Source organism: Salvelinus alpinus, chromosome 10 (assembly GCF_045679555.1).
Source record: "Salvelinus alpinus chromosome 10, SLU_Salpinus.1, whole genome shotgun sequence".
NCBI lineage: Eukaryota > Metazoa > Chordata > Actinopteri > Salmoniformes > Salmonidae > Salvelinus > Salvelinus alpinus.
Window position 1 is genome coordinate 13,692,495 of NC_092095.1, and position 14,822 is coordinate 13,707,316.

At 44.5% G+C, this 14,822-nt stretch overlaps 1 protein-coding gene across 4 annotated transcripts in view; it reads left to right on the plus strand.

Annotated features, from left to right (window-relative positions):
• LOC139531520 (semaphorin-5A-like) overlaps positions 1-14,822 on the plus strand; it is a 360,002-nt gene that overhangs the window by 163,937 nt on the left and 181,243 nt on the right. For all 4 annotated transcript variants that reach the window (XR_011666374.1, XR_011666375.1, XM_071328026.1 and 1 more), the window contains exon 9: positions 4,461-4,596. Coding sequence is in view for 2 of the 4 variants with exons in the window: in XM_071328026.1 (XP_071184127.1) it covers positions 4,461-4,596 (136 nt within the window). In the remaining 2 variants the exon portion in view is untranslated. The remainder of the gene's footprint in view (positions 1-4,460; positions 4,597-14,822) is intronic.

Genomic DNA, 14,822 nt, shown 5'->3' on the forward strand with positions numbered 1-14,822 from the left:
AGAAACAGAGACTCAAAGAAACACACAGAGACACACAGAAACACACAGAGACACACAGAAACAGAGACACACAGAAACACACGGAGACACACAGAGATACACAGAGACACAGAGATACACAGAGATACACAGAGACATACAGAGAGACACAGAGACATACAGAGATACACAGAGACACAGAGATACACAGAGACATACTGAGAGACACAGAGACACAGAGAAACACAGAGACACACAGAGATACACAGAGACATACAGAGAGACACAGAGACACAGAGATACACAGAGACACAGAGAAACACTGAGACACACAGAGATACACAGAGACATACAGAGAGACACAGAGATACACAGAGACACACAGCTACGCACAGAGACACACAGACACACGCAGAGACAGACAGAGAGGCACAGAGAGACACACAGAGACATACAGAGAAACACAGAGACACATGCAGAGAAACACAGAGAGACACAGAGAGACACGCAGAGAAACACAGAGAGACACAGAGAGACATGCAGAGAAACACAGAGAGACACACAGAGACATACAGAGAAACACAGAGACACATGCAGAGAAACACAGAGAGACACAGAGAAACACAGAGACACATGCAGAGAAACACAGAGAGACACAGAGAGACATGCAGAGAAACACAGAGAGACACACAGAGACATACAGAGAAACACAGAGACACATGCAGAGAAACACAGAGAGACACAGAGAGACACAGAGAGACATGCAGAGAAACACAGAGACACATGCAGAGAAACACAGAGAGACACAGAGAGACATGCAGAGAAACACAGAGAGACACAGAGAGACATGCAGAGAAACACAGAGACACATGCAGAGAAACACGGAGAGACACAGAGACATGCAGAGAAACACAGAGAGACACAGAGACATACAGAGAGACACAGAGACACATGCAGAGAAACACAGAGAGACACAGAGACATACAGAGAGACACAGAGACACATGCAGAGAAACACAGAGAGACACAGAGAGACACAGAGAGACATGCAGAGAAACACAGAGAGACACAGAGACATGCAGAGAAACACAGAGACATACAGAGAGACAGGCAGAAAAACACAGAGAGACACAGAGAGACATGCAGAGAAACACAGAGACAGCGACATACAGAGAGACACAGAGACAGAGACATACAGAGAGACACAGAGACAGCGACATACAGAGAAACACAGAGAGACACAGAGACAGAGACATACAGAGAAACACAGAGACACAGAAACAGCGACATACAGAGAAACACAGAGAGACACAGAGACATACAGAGAAACACAGAGAGACACAGAGAGACACAGAGATACACAGAGACACACAGCTACGCACAGAGACACACAGACACACGCAGAGACAGACAGAGAGGCACAGAGAGACACACAGAGACATACAGAGAAACACAGAGACACATGCAGAGAAACACAGAGAGACACAGAGAGACACACAGAGAAACACAGAGAGACACAGAGAGACATGCAGAGAAACACAGAGAGACACACAGAGACATACAGAGAAACACAGAGACACATGCAGAGAAACACAGAGAGACACAGAGAGACATGCAGAGAAACACAGAGAGACACACAGAGACATACAGAGAAACACAGAGACACATGCAGAGAAACACAGAGAGACACAGAGAGACATGCAGAGAAACACAGAGAGACACAGAGAGACACAGGGAGACATGCAGAGAAACACAGAGACACATGCAGAGAAACACAGAGAGACACAGAGACATGCAGAGAAACACAGAGAGACACAGAGACATACAGAGAGACACAGAGACACATGCAGAGAAACACAGACAGACACAGAGAGACACAGAGAGACATGCAGAGAAACACAGAGAGACACAGAGACATACAGAGAGACAGGCAGAAAAACACAGAGATACACAGAGAGACACAGAGACATGCAGAGAAACACTGAGACATACAGAGAGACAGGCAGAAAAACACAGAGAGACACAGAGAGACATGCAGAGAAACACGGAGACAGCGACATACAGAGAGACACAGAGACAGAGACATACAGAGAGACACGCAGAGAAACACAAAGAGACACAGAGACAGCGACATACAGAGAAACACAGAGAGACACAGAGACAGAGACATACAGAGAAACACAGAGACACAGAGACAGCGACATACAGAGAAACACAGAGAGACACAGAGACATACAGAGAAACACAGAGAGACACAGAGAGACACAGAGACAGAGACATACAGAGAGACACGCAGAGAAACACAAAGAGACACAGAGACAGAGACATACAGAGAAACACAGAGACAGACGCAGGGACACGCAGAAACATGCAAAGACACTTAGAGAAACACAGACACACACGTTACCCTCTCTAACATGGGCCTGTGCCGACCTACTCTGTCACAATGGGCAGGACAAGGCTATGGTCAGAGATACCAGCCAGAGGGTAGACTCCAGAGGCGGCTGGTGGGATGAGCTATAGGAGGACAGGCTCATTGTAATGGAATGAATGGAACGGTATCAAACACATCAAACGTATGGAAACCACATGTTTGATGCAGTTCCATTCCAGCCATTCCAATGAGCCAGTCCTCCCATAGTTCATCCCACCAGCCTCCACTGTGTACTCTGCTTAGAGGTTCCTTCATGGCTATTCGTATTATGGTCAATAAACCTTGAAGTGGCCCAAACACTGAAGTATCCTTCAGGTACAGCTGATAATGAACAGTCATACAGTACTATCATCATTCTCTCACGTTAAGTTCGACAGTTGGATTCAGACTAGTTTCTCTCGTGTTATTTTATAATATCTTAGAGAAGACATGTTCCTTGTTAAAGTGACAGTTTGAAAAGTCAAAGCTATTCATCAGGCCCGATCTGTACACTTAGCCAGAGAGGCAGAACCTCTTAATTGAAGCCCGGTGTTCAATTTATAGTCACATTAGACCATCCATCAGTCACAGTGGGAACTGAGTCCACAGACACGATCTGGTAGGGACAGATATAGAGGTATATACCAGTCAGCTAGCATTGTTTCTGCTTAGTTGGCTTCTTAATCTATCTCTCTCTATATATACTATATATACAGTACCACTCAGAGGTTTGGACACACCTACTCATTCAAGGGTTTTCTTTATTTTTACTAATTTCTACAGTGTATAATAATGGTGAAGACATCCAAACTATGAAATTACACATATGGAATCATGTACTTGTTGGCTGTTTTTCCTTCAATTTGCAGTCCAACTCATCCCAAACCCTCTCAATTGGGTTGAGGTCGGGTGATTGTGGAGGCCAGGTCATCTGATGCACCACTCAATCACTCTCCTTCTTGGTCAAATAGCCCTTACACAGCCTGGAGGTGTGTTGGGTCATTGTCCTGTTGAAAAACAAATTATATTCCCACTAAACCCAATCCAGATGGGATGGCGTATCACTGCAGAATGCTGTGGTAGCCATGCTGGTAAAGTGTGCCTTGAATTCTAAACAAATCAAAGACAGTTTCACCAGCAAAGCACCCCCACACCATCACACCTCCTCCTCCATGCTTCACGGTGGGAACCACACATGTGGAGATTGTCTGTTCACTGACTCTGCGTCTCACGGCAGTTAGAACCAAACATCTGAAATTTGGACTCATCAGACCAAAGGACTAATGTCCATTGCTCGTGTTTCTTGGCCCAAGCAAGTCTCTTCTTCTTATTGGTGTCCTTTAGTAGTGTTTTCTTTGCAGTAATTTGACCATGAAGGCCTGATTCACTCAGTCTCCTCTGAATAGTTGATGTTGAGATGTATCTGTTACTTGAACTCTGTGAGGCATTTATTTGAGCTGCAATCTGAGATGCAGTTAATTGCTGATTTCTGAGGCTGGTAACTCTAATGAACTTATCCTCTGCAGCAACGGTAACTCTGGGGTTGTGCTTTCCTGTGGTGGTCCTCATGAGAGGCAGTTTCATCATAATGCTTAATGGTTTTTGCGACTGCACTTGAAGAAACGGTAAAAGTTCTTGGAATTTTCCAGATTGACTGACCTTCATGTCTTAATGTAATGATGGACTTTCGTTTCTCTTTGCTTATTTGAGCTGTTCTTGCCAAAATATGGATTTAGCCCTATTTGGTAAAATACCATCTTCTGTATACCACCCCTACCTTGTCACAAGACAACTGATTGGCTCAAATGCATTAAGAAGGAAATACATTTCACAAGTTAACTTTTAAGAAAGCACACCTGTTAATTGAAATGCATTTCAGGTGACTACCTCATGAAGCTGGATGATTCCATATGTGTTATTTCATATTGTTGATTTCTTCACTATTATTCTACAATGTAGAAAATAGTAAAAATTAAGCAAAACCCTGGAATGAGTATGTGTGTCCAAACTTTTGACTGGTAGTGTATATATATTTATATGCATCTCTCTCCCTCTCCTCCCCCCTACAGAAATAGCATAGCAGCGTCTGCGGTGTGTGCCTTCAACCTCAGTGCCATCACCCGTGTGTTCGGTGGCCCATTCAAATACCAGGAGAACTCTCGCTCCGCCTGGCTACCTTACCCCAACCCTAACCCTGACTTCCAGGTAAATATACACCTACCTTACCCTAACCCTGACTTCCAGGTAAATATACACCTACCTTACCCCAACCCTAACCCTGACTTCCAGGTAAATATACACCTACCTTACCCTAACCCTGACTTCCAGGTAAATATACACCTATCTTACCCCAACCCTAACCCTGACTTCCAGGTAAATATACACCTACCTTACCCTAACCCTGACTTCCAGGTAAATATACACCTACCTTACCCCAACCCTAACCCTGACTTCCAGGTAAATATACACCTACCTTACCCCAACCCTAACCCTGACTTCCAGGTAAATATACACCTACCTTACCCCAACCCTAACCCTGACTTCCAGGTAGATATACACCTACCACAACCCTAACCTTGACTTTCAGGTAGATATACACCTACCCCAACCCTGACCCTGACTTGGGAATGTTTTAATCGTTGCTCTGGGTACGACATCGTCAATGCACTTCCTAATGAACTCGCTCACCGAATCTGCATATTCATCATTGTTGTTGTTGGACGCCGTGCGGAACATATTCCAATCCGCGTGATCAAAGCAGTCTTGAAGCGTGGATTCAGATTGGTCGGACCAGCGTTGAACAGACCTGAGCGCGGGAGCTTGTAGTTTTAATTTCTGTTTGTAGGCTGGAATCAACAAAATGGAGTCGTGGTCAGCTTTTCCGAAAGGAGGGCGGGGGAAGGCGCAGCAGCGCCTCTTCAACCTCAGGAGGCTGAAGAAATTCGGCTTGTCACCAAAAGCACTCACAAACTTCTACAGATGCACAATCGAGAGCATCCTGTCGGGCTGTATCACCGCCTGGTACGGCAACTGCTCCGCACACAACCGTAAGGCTCTCCAGAGGGTAGTGAGGTCGGCAGAACGCATCACCCGGGGCAAACTACCTGCCCTCCAGGACACCTACACCACCCGATGTCACAGGAAGGCCATAAAGATCATCAAGGACAACAACCACCCAAGCCACTACCTGTTCACCCCGCTATCATCCAGAAGGCGAGGTCAGTACAGGTGCATCCAAGCAGGGACCGAGAGACTGAAAAACAGCTTCTATCTCAAGGCCATCAGACTGTTAAACAGCCACCACTAACATTTAGCGGCCGCTGCCAACAAACTGACTCAGCTCCAGCCACCTTAAAAATGGGAATTGATGGAAATTATGTAAAAATGCACCACCAGCCACTTTAAACAATGCCACCTAATATAATGTTTACATACCCTACATTACACATCTCTTATGTATATGTATATACTGTACTCTATATCATCTACTGCATCTTGCCATCTTATGTAATACATGGACCACTAGCCACTTTAAACTATGCCACTTTATGTTTACATACCCTACAGTACTCATCTCATAGGTATATACCGTACTCTATACCATCTACTGCACCTTGCCTATGCCGTCTGTACCATCACTCATTCATATATCTTTATGTACATATTCTTTATCCCTTTACACTTGCGTGTATAAGGTAGTAGTTGCGGAATTGTTAGGTTAGATTACTTGTTGTTATTACTGCATTGTCGGAACTAGAAGCACAAGCATTTCGCTACACTCGCATTAACATCTGCTAACCATGTGTATGTGACTAATAAATTTGATTTGATTTTTTTGATTTGACTTTCAGGTAGATATACACCTACACCTACCCCAACCCTAACCCTGACTTCCAGGTAGATATACACCTACCACAACCCTAACCCTGACTTCCAGGTAGATATACACCTACCCCAACCCTAACCCTGACTTCCGGGTAGATATACACCTACCACAACCCTAACCTTGACTTTCAGGTAGATATACACCTACCACAACCCTAACCTTGACTTTCAGGTAGATATACACCTACCCCAACCCTGACCCTGACTTTCAGGTAGATATGCACCTACCCCAACCCTAACCCTGACTTCCAGGTAGATATACACCTACCACAACCCTAACCCTGACTTCCAGGTAGATATACACCTACCCCAACCCTAACCCTGACTTCCAGGTAGATATACACCTACCCCAACCCTAACCTTGACTTTCAGGTAAGGAACTCCAAATGGCCGTAAAACTGAGCTCACAGGGAAATCTCCTATTCCAATATTCTAAAAAGGGCCTGAAGCCATGTGTTCAGCTAGGTATTTGTTCTATCAGGGTTAAGCCAGGCTCAGGTTCAGATTGGGATATGGTTTGGGAATAACCAGTCTGAAAATAACCAGACACCAGTAGCTACAACAGTATTACAAGACATATGGATGAGTCAGGTCAGTGCCTTATATGAGATATCTGACCGCGAACAGTCCGCTCTAGTGGTCTTTTAGCCATCGTGCTGTTACTCCCTCCTGGTTATTCTGAGAGCACACTAACATTCAAGGTCCGTTTTAATCACCACAACAACAACTCTGTCCAATTAACCAACACACAGAAACGTCATCACATACACTGCCTTTATAGTAATATACTCATGAGTGTTGGTGGTTATTCATTGTGAGGGTTGGTGGTTATTCCTCATGAGGGTTGGTGGGTATTCATTGTGAGGGTTGGTGGATATTCATTATGAGCGTTGGTGGGTATTCATTGTGAGGGTTGGTGGATATTCATTATGAGCGTTGGTGGGTATTCCTCATGAGGGTTGGTGGTTATTCCTCATGAGGGTTGGTGGTTATTCCTCATGAGGGTTGGTGGTTATTCATTATGAGAGTTGGTGGGTATTCCTCATGAGGGTTGGTGGTTATTCCTCATGAGGGTTGGTGGTTATTCCTCATGAGGGTTGGTGGTTATTCATTATGAGAGTTGGTGGGTATTCCTCATGAGGGTTGGTGGTTATTCCTCATGAGGGTTGGTGGGTATTCCTCATGAGGGTTGGTGGTTATTCATTATGAGTGTTGGTGGTTATTCCTCATGAGGGTTGGTGGTTATTCATTATGAGTGTTGGTGGGTATTCCTCATGAGCGTTGGTGGTTATTCCTTATGAGAGTTGGTGGTTATTCATTATGAGTGTTCGTGGGTATTCCTCATGAGCGTTGGTGGTTATTCCTCATGAGGGTTGGTGGTTATTCATTATAAGTGTTGGTGGGTATTCCTCATTTATTCATTATGAGCGTTGGTGGGTATTCATTATGAGCGTTGGTGGGTATTCATTATGAGCGTTGGTGGGTATTCATTATGAGCGTTAGTGGGTATTTATTATCAATGTTGGTGGGTATTCATTATGAACGTTGGTGGGTATTCCTCATGAGGGTTGATGGTTATTCATTATGAGTGTTGGTGGGTATTCACTATGAGTGTTGGTGGGTATTCACTATGAGTGTTGGTGGGTATTCATTATGAGCGTTGGTGGGTATTCATTATAAGCGTTGGTGGGTGTTGTTCATGAGTGTTGGTGGGTATTCTTCATGAGCGTTGGTGGGTATTCATAATACGCATTGGTGGGTATTCATTTTGAGCGTTGGTGGGTATTCATTATGAGCGTTGGTGGGTATTCATTATGAGCGTTGGTGGGTATTCATTATGAGCGTTGGTGGGTATTCATTATGAGCATTGGGTGGGTGTTGTTCATGAGTGTTGGTGGGTATTCATTATGATCGTTGGTGGGTATTCATTATGAGCATGGTGGGTATTCATTATGATCGTTGGTGGGTATTCATTATGAGCGTTGGTGGGTGTTCATTATGAGCGTTGGTGGGTGTTCATTATGAGCGTTGGTGGGTATTCATTATGAGCGTTGGTGGGTATTCATTATGAGCGTTTGTGGGTATTCATTATGAGCGTTGGTGGGTATTCATTTTGAGCGTTGGTGGGTATTCATTATGAGCGTTGGTGGGTATTCATTATGAGCGTTGGGTGTGTGTTGTTCATGAGTGTTGGTGGGTATTCATTATGATCGTTGGTGGGTATTCATTATGAGCGTTGGGTGGGTGTTGTTCATGAGTGTTGGTGGGTATTCATTATGATCGTTGGTGGGTATTCATTATGAGCGTTGGGTGGGTGTTGTTCATGAGTGTTGGTGGGTATTCATTATGATCGTTGGTGGGTATTCATTATGATCGTTGGTGGGTATTCATTATGAGCGTTGGTGGGTATTCATAATACGCATTGGTGGGTATTCATTATGAGCGTTGGTGGGTATTCATAATACGCATTGGTGGGTGTTCATTATGATCGTTGGTGGGTATTCATAATACGCATTGGTGGGTATTCGTTATGAGCGTTGGTGGGTGTTGTTCATGAGTGTTGGTGGGTATTCATTATAAGCGTTGGTGGGTATTCATTATAAGCGTTGGTGGGTATTCATTATGATCATTGGTGGGTATTCATTATGAGCGTTGGTGGGTATTCATTATGATCGTTGGTGGGTGTTCATTATGAGCGTTGGTGGGTATTCATTATGATCGTTGGTGGGTGTTCATTTTGAGCGTTGGTGGGTATTCATTATGAGCGTTGGTGGGTATTCATTATGAGCATGGTGGGTATTCATTATGAGCGTTGGGTGGGTGTTCTTCATGAGCGTTGGTGGGTATTCATTATGAGCGTTGGTGGGTATTCATTATGAGCGTTGGTGGGTATTCATTATGAGCGTTGGTGGGTGTTCTTCATGATCGTTGGTGGGTATTCACTTGAAACTTGGAAATCACTAATAAATGTAGAAACAATGATAATATAACATGAATAAAAAAATGAACAAATGATTATAAAACATGAATTTAACAAACAAACAATGAACCGCGAGGTGTACAACTTCAGAGACTTATGGAATCCGAACTATGATCACACAACAAAATGCCATTCCAGCTGAATCTGCTGTCTCCTTCAATGTCAGATGGAGCAGCTTTTAGTTTCTCCACTTTCCCCTTCTGGTTCCTAAGGGAGTAATAGCACAAGACTTGGAAAGCTACAGAAAGACACACAAAACACAACAGTGTTAACGATGTGATAAGCTATGTATAATTAATATATGTGTGACAACCAACGTCTGAGACCATGACAATTCCCACTCTCTCTTCACCTGACTCTATGCCTCCAGGATACTGTCCTGCTGGGTTCCACAAAAATGAAAGCTCTAAAAAGCTTCCTCATGCTTTCGCCCAGTCTTCCCCTTTAGGCCCCAGGTTTCCCAAGTCATTTTCACTTTGTTCCCCATCTCCTCCATTTCACCTGATATGCAAGTGCGTATCCCTAATCCACGTTACATCCTCTTGAGGTAACTCAGCACTGTATATGCTTTCACATCAATGCCTTCAACATTTTGTTCAGAGTACAATTACCCCTCTATCCTTTATCATATGATGCATTAACCCATAAAGCAGCTAAACCCCGAACCAACTATGATGTCTATAGTAGTTCCCAGACCCAACCAATCTGTATGTCTTACAGTGGAATCTAGTCACTCTCCCGCTCCGCTTCTTGTGCCATGGTGTCTTCACTCCCCCATTATGCAGCTGGACCTCACTTCACATGAGAACTATGCTCCCCCCAAGGAGAGACATGGCAATCTTAACCTCTGCAGGTACTGTTCGAAGTAGTGTGTGTCCCAATCCAATGCTGTTCCAACACCCCCGCCTCGTGTCTCTTGATGTACACTCAATCTCCAGAGTTCAGCCCGTGCCCTTGGTTATACCTCTGCTTTCACCTGAGGATAACACACTGCAACACATGGGTCATTTCCTGACAACATCATTTGTGATATTTGAATAACTGAATCCCCTGTCCTCCCATTGGTCCCCCAGTTACCAGTAACCAATCCATGTGACATGAGTCGTCATAACTGATATCCCTACAATGCTACTACAGTAACCACTGCTCCTTCCAACATGGCCATGACTATAGTCTCACAATACCCCTCATTTGTGTATAAGTCCAGTTCCATGCTATCAATATAGCATCCTACGCTAGTAGTACTGCTCCTTCAGTTACTGTCCCTACTGCTCCTTCAGTTACTGTCCCTACTGCTCCTTCAGTTACTGTCCCTACAGCTCCTTCAGTTACTGTCCCTACAGCTCCTTCCTTTACTGTCCCTACAGCTCCTTCAGTTACTGTCCCTACAGCTCCTTCAGTTACTGTCCCTACAGCTCCTTCAGTTACTGTCCCTACAGCTCCTTCAGTTACTGTCCCTACTGCTCCTTCAGTTACTGTCCCTACAGCTCCTTCAGTTACTGTCCCTACAGCTCCTTCAGTTACTGTCCCTACAGCTCCTTCAGTTACTGTCCCTACGGCTCCTTCAGTTACTGTCCCTACGGCTCCTTCAGTTACTGTCCCTACGGCTCCTTCAGTTACTGTCCCTACAGCTCCTTCAGTTACTGTCCCTACAGCTCCTTCAGTTACTGTCCCTACAGCTCCTTCAGTTACTGTCCATACAGCTCCTTCAGTTACTGTCCCTACAGCTCCTTCAGTTACTATCCCTACAGGTCCTTCAGTTACTGTCCCTACAGGTCCTTCAGTTACTGTCCCTACAGCTCCTTCAGTTACTGTCCCTATAGCTCCTTCAGTTACTGTCCCTATAGCTCCTTCAGTTACTGTCCCTATAGCTCCTTCAGTTACTGTCCCTACAGCTCCTTCAGTTACTGTCCCTACAGCTCCTTCAGTTACTGTCCCTACAGCTCCTTCAGTTACTGTCCCTACAGCTCCTTCAGTTACTGTCCCTACAGCTCCTTCAGTTACTGTCCCTACAGCTCCTTCAGTTACTGTCCCTACAGCTCCTTCAGTTACTGTCCCTACAGCTCCTTCAGTTACTGTCCCTACAGCTCCTTCAGTTACTGTCCCTACGGCTCCTTCAGTTACTGTCCCTACAGCTCCTTCAGTTACTGTCCCTACGGCTCCTTCAGTTACTGTCCCTACAGCTCCTTCAGTTACTGTCCCTACAGCTCCTTCCTTTACTGTCCCTACAGCTCCTTCAGTTACTGTCCCTACAGCTCCTTCAGTTACTGTCCCTACAGCTCCTTCAGTTACTGTCCCTACAGCTCCTTCAGTTACTGTCCCTACAGCTCCTTCAGTTACTGTCCCTACTGCTCCTTCAGTTACTGTCCCTACAGCTCCTTCAGTTACTGTCCCTACAGCTCCTTCAGTTACTGTCCCTACAGCTCCTTCAGTTACTGTCCCTACAGCTCCTTCAGTTACTGTCCCTACGGCTCCTTCAGTTACTGTCCCTACGGCTCCTTCAGTTACTGTCCCTACGGCTCCTTCAGTTACTGTCCCTACAGCTGTTACTGTCCCTACAGCTCCTTCAGTTACTGTCCCTACAGCTCCTTCAGTTACTGTCCCTACAGCTCCTTCAGTTACTGTCCCTACAGCTCCTTCAGTTACTGTCCCTACGGCTCCTTCAGTTACTGTCCCTACGGCTCCTTCAGTTACTGTCCCTACGGCTCCTTCAGTTACTGTCCCTACGGCTCCTTCTGTTACTGTCCCTACGGCTCCTTCAGTTACTGTCCCTACGGCTCCTTCAGTTACTGTCCCTACGGCTCCTTCAGTTACTGTCCCTACGGCTCCTTCAGTTACTGTCCCTACGGCTCCTTCAGTTACTGTCCCTACGGCTCCTTCAGTTACTGTCCCTACGGCTCCTTCAGTTGCTGTCCCTACGGCTCCTTCAGTTACTGTCCCTACGGCTCCTTCAGTTACTGTCCCTACGGCTCCTTCAGTTACTGTCCCTACAGCTCCTTCAGTTACTGTCCCTACAGCTCCTTCAGTTACTGTCCCTACAGCTCCTTCAGTTACTGTCCCTACAGCTCCTTCAGTTACTGTCCCTACAGCTCCTTCAGTTACTGTCCCTACAGCTCCTTCAGTTACTGTCCCTACAGCTCCTTCAGTTACTGTCCCTACAGCTCCTTCAGTTACTGTCCCTACAGCTCCTTCAGTTACTGTCCCTACAGCTCCTTCAGTTACTGTCCCTACAGCTCCTTCAGTTACTGTCCCTACAGCTCCTTCAGTTACTGTCCCTACAGCTCCTTCAGTTACTGTCCCTACAGCGCCTGCCGTAAGAATACCTCCTGCATGTAATCTGTGAAATGTTCACCGGCTGTTAGAAATTGGAGAAAAATGAATGAGTTGTTAATAATATGCAACCTAACAAAACTCACAGGTGTCCTGAAAGTTTACCATAGTCTCTGTAATGCCACTGGTATCTCTTCTACTCTCAACATGATCTAGGTATGTGTAATGTTCAAATAAATCCCCACATTGTGTACAGTTAGCTGCTCTCCCTCTTCTATGAGCTATCTCCTGTAACCATATACAGTCTCTGGGGAATAATACTCCTCTATCATTACATCTAACCCATAACACACTCCTACTCCTAATGCATTGTCTACAGTTATAAACATACTAGCACATTCTCAAATCAGTTAGTCAATATACATCATTCCCCCCTCTGGAACAATGAGCACTCTCATGTTCCACGAAACCTAAAAACATATTGACTTGAAAAGAAAAAAGAAACCATGTACATGTTCAATAACGTAGCACCACTCATTGATGGCGATGCAGCATAAACATTCTGAATACAGGGTAAAACAAAGACAACTTTTATGTTTGTACCAAGCTAACATCCAGTGCTTCCCCCAAACAAACCACCTCCAACTCAGGATGACGCTTAGAGATACGTTTCTGGAGACTCAGCCACATAAATGTTGGCAGCGTATCCACCCCTCATCGTGCTTAAGCAATTCTCTCTCGCTGTATCCCCATCACAACTAAAACATTTTATAAATGATCCAACCCAAATTTAGAATGACTGACCTCAGTGCTTACTTTGAGACTAAGTCTCAAATTCCAGTTTATCAACTTCGCACACATCACCCCTGTTAGAACATACATTTATAAACAACTTTTTATTGTTGGTCATAACTCTTCTCAGTACAGACCCTCCTTTGTCCCTGTTTTCCTGTCATGACCTGGTGAAGAAAGATCAGTATCTCAATGCATTTTCAGTTTAAATAGTTAGCAGGGCGTATACCACCACCCCACCTCAGATATCGTTTACAGTTAATTTTCCCAACGGCACATGTAACTTCTGCCTGTCACATTTCATGGCCCTTGATAACGTCCCGATTTTAATATCCAAGTAGATACTTCCGTTTCTCCCACGTACACGAGTCTCTCACCTGAGCTTGTTCTCTCTCTCCACGCTCACTCCACACACTCTCAGCACCCCAGCCCTGATTTATGGCTCGGACTCAGATAGGAGTGGTAAAAGTCACTGTCTCTCATTGCACGCCTTTGTCGCACTTTCTTCAGCCGGTGAGGGAGGGTTTTGAGGTTTACACACACTGTCTATGGTCAAATTATTCCTTCCATGCATTAAGACACGATCTGACGTCACCTTCCATGATAACCTCAAAAATGCATTTAAGACAAATGTCAAAAAGCATAACATAATGTTACTGCTAAAAAAAACATTTTCTAAATTAGTCCATACTCCCTTATTCTACTGGCGACCTCTAGGAAGATCTTGAAGATAGCACCCTAACCCCTCACAGAATTCCCACTCCAGGATCCCAATCTGCACCCTAACCCCTCACAGAATTCCCACTCCAGGATCCCAATCTGCACCCTAACTCCTCGCAGAATTCCCACTCCAGGATCCCAATCTGGTGATATTTGTATCAAAACAAAAACTCAACATGAAATCAGCAATACATATATCAGAATCCATTTGAAGTAACTGCCATCCCTTATTAACATATATTTTCCTTTCTATATGCAGCCGAAACACAGTACCACTGTATAAGTACCCCAAAGACCAGGACCTCAGGGAACTGGTAATTTTCCCCTTTCAAACATGTGATTAAAAAAAAACATGTTAAATCAAAAATAAACCAATTCGAATAACTAATCAACTTAGAATTGCAACTCTTTATAACTCCCTACGGAAATAATAATAATCTCTTAAAGTAATGGTACAATTTGGATAGAGAGTGTTTCTCAAGAATTATTTTATGAAATCCCCCTGTCTATTTAATTCATAATGAAGTTGATCATTCTTCATTAGGAATTTTTAATATTCAGAGCTTTCGACACCATTAAAATGTTTCCACTCCCTTTCTTTCCCTGTCCTTCGGAAACCATTTAAATACCTGTTCATGTAACAGTCCTGACCTGTTTTATGTTGTTTTTATGTGTTTATGGTCAGGGCATGTGTTTTGGGTGGGCAGTCTATGTTATTCGTTTCTATGTTGGTTTTGGTTTGCCTGGTATGGCTCTTGATTAGAGGCAGGTGGTTTGCGTTTTT